The following is a 4207-nucleotide window of genomic DNA, read 5'->3' on the forward strand; positions in this document are numbered from 1 at the left end:
ATTCTACAAATAACGCTCTAAGACCCTCTCAAGGACCACCTGAATTTCAAGGAATACCACCACAACAAGACCGATTGGATGAATTTGAGGCCAATATGGAAGTTCATGGAATCCATCGCTAATCGGTTCAACACTCAAGATGCCAATCAGAAAAAGATAGAAGAGAAGTTGGATCATATCACCAAGAATCAGTCTTCTGCGATGCATGATCTCGAAGTCCAGCTTGGTAGATTATCTATAAATGCGGCCACACAAACTCAAAGAAGTATACCAAGCAACATTGAAAATCTGAGAGACCATGTTGAAGCAATAACTTTGAGAAATGGAAAGGATCTAGAAATTAACCTCTAAGAATCATGAGGAAACAATGGTTCATGAAAAGGAAGTGAATATAAAGGAGGGGCAAGGAGTGGACGTTCCACTAAAGAAATATGTTCCTCCTTCACCATTTGTTCCAAAGATTCCCTTTCCACAACGATTGAAGAAGCAATTCAATGAAGTGAGAATAGAGAAGGAAAATGGAGGAGATATACCAACAAAGAAATATGTTCCACTACCATTTGTTCCAAAGATTCCATTCCCACAACGATTGAAAAAGGAACAGGATGATCAACAATTTGCAAACTTCTTGGACAAGGTCAAGAAGTTACAAATACACTTATTTCCGGCAGAAGCATTGGAGCAAATGCTTAAGTACGCAAAGTTTCTCAAGGACATTCTGACAAACAATAGTAAATGGAAGGATAATGGCACAATATTGTTAACAGAAAACTGTAGCTCCATCATTTTTAAGAAAATTCCAACTAAGTTGAAAGATTCGGGAAGTTTTTCTTTTCCTTGTGTAGTTGGTGATATGGAATTTTGTAAGTGCTTATGCGATCTAGGAGCTAGCATTAATTTAACGTCGTTATCTGTCATTAAGAGTCTTGGCTTAGGTGAAGTGAAGGAAACATCAATGCTACTTCAATTGGTGGATCAATCCATTAAGCGACCATATGATATCATAGAAGGTGTACTTGTGAAAGTTGATAAGTTTATATTTTCCGCTAATTTTGTGGTTTTGGATTTTGAGGTCGATAATTAATGTCTTTTAATTTTTGGTCGACCATTATGAACACTGGTAGGGCACTTATTGATGTTCACGATGGGAAGTTGATTTTTCCGGATTGGTGATGACCAAGTTGAATTCAATATGGCACAAATAATTAAAAGTTCATTGGATGAAGAATGTATAAGGATTGATGTCATTAGTGAAGTTCTAGAGGAACAAGTGAAAGAAATTTTCCAAGGAATCAAACCTGAATACAAACTTTTTAAGAAATCAGATTTCAAACTAGAAAAATCCATTGAGGAGCGTGCACACGTAAGATAATTCGCATGTTGAGTTTGTGAATCTCGTTTATAGTTTTTTGAAGTGTCATGTATATTGTCGCCTTTATTTTGTCTAGGGTTGCCTCTATTCCTTTTTTGGATATCATGAATCTCAAGAATTTCCCTTCTTCATTCGAGAACGTGCATTTTTCTGGGTTGAGCTTCATTTCGTACTTTTTTAAGATCTTAAAGGTCTCTTAAGTCTTTTGGGTGATCTTTTTCCCTTGTGCTTTTTATTATCTAGTCATCTACGTATACTTGAACTCTCTTTTCGATCTCGTCTTTGAACATGAAGTTCATGAGCCTCTGGTATATGGCTCTGGCATTTTTCAAACCAAAAGGGCATTGCATTATAGCAATATGTTCCCCCGTCGATAATAAATGATGTCTTTCCTTTGTCTTCCTCCCTCATTGGTATCCGATGATAACTTTGTGCCACATCACCGAGGCCTAACATTGCTTGTCCCGCGGTTGTGTCGACTGGCTGGTCTATGTCTGGCAGCAGGTAGCTATCCTTTGGACATGCTTTGTTTAAATCGGTGTAATCTACACACATTTGATTCTTCCCATTTTCTTTTTTCACAGTCACCACATTAGCGACCCATTCTAGGTAGTGAACTTCCTTGATAAATCCCGCTTTCACCAATTTTTCTACTTCGTCAGCAATAACTTTTTGTTTTTTTATGGAGAACTTCCTTTTATTTTGCCTAACTTGCATTGCATTTTCGTTCATGTTTAGCTCATGGGCGATGATATGCGGATCAATGATGCCTTTGGGGCGAATGTCTCTATAATCCTTTTTAAATGGCGATAATTTTTTCTTTAATTTAAGGGGTTATTTTTGGCCCCTATATCCATTTTCTTTTCTTCATTTAGCTCTAGTATCAGCATTGGTTTTTCAGGTTCATCGTCTTTTTCTCCAATATCATGGTTAAGTATCTCCTCGATTGGAAGGTTTCAAACGATTCGGCTACCGACTACTCATAGCATTCTTGGGCTATTTTTTGGTTTTCTTGTATAGTGATGTTTTCTTTGTTTGTTGGAATCTTCATGGTGAGCGCTTTTAGGCTAGTCACAACCACCGAATCGTGAAGAAAAAGTCTCCCCCGATGGCGTTATAGGAAAGGTCGACATCCACAATATTGAATAATGTTGCTAGCTTTTCATTTTTTTCTCCTCTCCCGATTTTCACCATCATGGATTTTTTTTCCCAATGGGAAGATGGGTGGCACTCTGAATCCTAACAGCGGGATTTTGACCTTGTTTAATGTAATACCCCGTAAGTTCAGATGTCGTTTAGTGCAATGTGTCCTGCAGAGAGGGATCGGGGTTGCAAAATATAAAATTATGGATATTAAAGATAAGGGAATATCGGAGTAGGACGTTTGTAATTAGGGATTTGAATAAGAATATTTGGATATCGGCATTGGTTAAAGTAATAAATAATAGTATTAAAAAGGAATGAACGAGAAAATAAGAAAAAGTGGAATTTAAGTCTCGAATTGAAATTTACGTATTTTAACCGAGAATAAATTAAAAAAAATTGTCGGAATAGAAATTAATTGGATATCAAAGTAGTATTATTTATTTGGATATAAATAATACGTAAGTGTTTGAGTTAAAACGAATAATTGATCATTTGGTTAAAAGAAAAGTTTTAAAGAAAGTTTGTAAAGAATAAAGAAAGGGAGGATTAAACAAGAAAATGAACCAACGCATACATATATCATAAGTAAAGAAGGAAATGAAGAACAGAAGGAGAAGAACGTATCAGTAAGGGTTTGGAGCGATCAAACTTGTGATCGTCGTGGTTTCTTCGTTTCTTGACGTAATCGAGTGATTCTCGCACCGTTGGATCAAGAATTCAATCCTCTATCTTCCCCAAGCATAAAAACAAAGCAAGCTACGAGATCGACGGATTTGGATTTGCAACAACTTATTATCATATCGATAGTGTAGTAGATTGGATATCAATCAATGTGAGTTACACTTTAGTTTTGTGTATTATTATGTTATATCTATTTTGAGATAGTACAAGTATGAGTAATAAACTACATCGCATGTTATAGTATTTTATCTCTATATATGAGTTCGTATATCGAGTTATCGATTATAAAGATTGTGAAAACTAGTATATGATCCGGGGAAACGAGCTACCTATTGGGCATCCATAGGCTGCGTGATCACCTGTGTCCGGGTAAGTCATAGAACTATTGAGATTGCTTTGTAGAGTGCTTTTATTGTTTGTTTAGATACAAGGTCAGCTTGGTGGAACTATCCTGCGACCTGTATCTACTGAGTCACCATGGTTGAACTATCTCGGGACTCATATCGATCGATCGTTTGAATATAAGAAATGGTACATGTGTAACTCGGTTGAACTATCCCGGACGGTACCACTTAGTAAGGTTAAACTCAGTTGAACTATCCCGGCACCTTACCAAAAGGATTTAAGAAATCGTATTTGCTTGTTACTATTATAAATTCTACCCTAGTCCAGGTTGGTTTTGGGATTAGGGTTTCGATCGGATCAAATACTTGACGTATCTTATATGTTCATATATATACATGTTTTGTTTTAAATGCGATGTTATTTTGAGTAGTACCATTAGTAATGTGTACACTCACTCAGCATAGTCTGACCCCGTTGATGTTTACCCCTTTCAGGTGATTAGAGTTGGATCAGACAGACATTCTCTTTTGTGTCGAATCCTTGGGCTTGCACAAAGTACGAGTTTCCCTTAGCGATGTAGTAGTATACGGTAACTAGTTGTGACCTAGTATAGTAGGGTTTTACATGTCCATTATATGTTTATACCTGCTCTTCTATGTATGA

The 4207-nt window shown here is 36.6% G+C and overlaps 1 protein-coding gene across 1 annotated transcript; it reads left to right on the forward strand.

The window, feature by feature from the left end:
* The first annotated feature begins 367 nt into the window (after nt 1-367).
* LOC126687818 (uncharacterized) lies at nt 368-1084 on the forward strand. Its single transcript, XM_050382375.1, has one exon. The coding sequence runs from the start codon at nt 368-370 to the stop codon at nt 1082-1084; it is 717 nt and encodes a 238-aa protein (XP_050238332.1).
* The last annotated feature ends 3123 nt before the right edge of the window (nt 1085-4207 follow it).

This window comes from Mercurialis annua, linkage group LG6 (assembly GCF_937616625.2).
Source record: "Mercurialis annua linkage group LG6, ddMerAnnu1.2, whole genome shotgun sequence".
In the NCBI taxonomy this organism is placed as follows: Eukaryota; Viridiplantae; Streptophyta; class Magnoliopsida; order Malpighiales; family Euphorbiaceae; genus Mercurialis; species Mercurialis annua.

Bases quoted from the DNA above. Each gene is read 5' to 3' on its own strand.
- LOC126687818 (XM_050382375.1), top strand. From the start codon at position 368: ATGGTTCATGAAAAGGAAGTGAATATAAAGGAGGGGCAAGGAGTGGAC.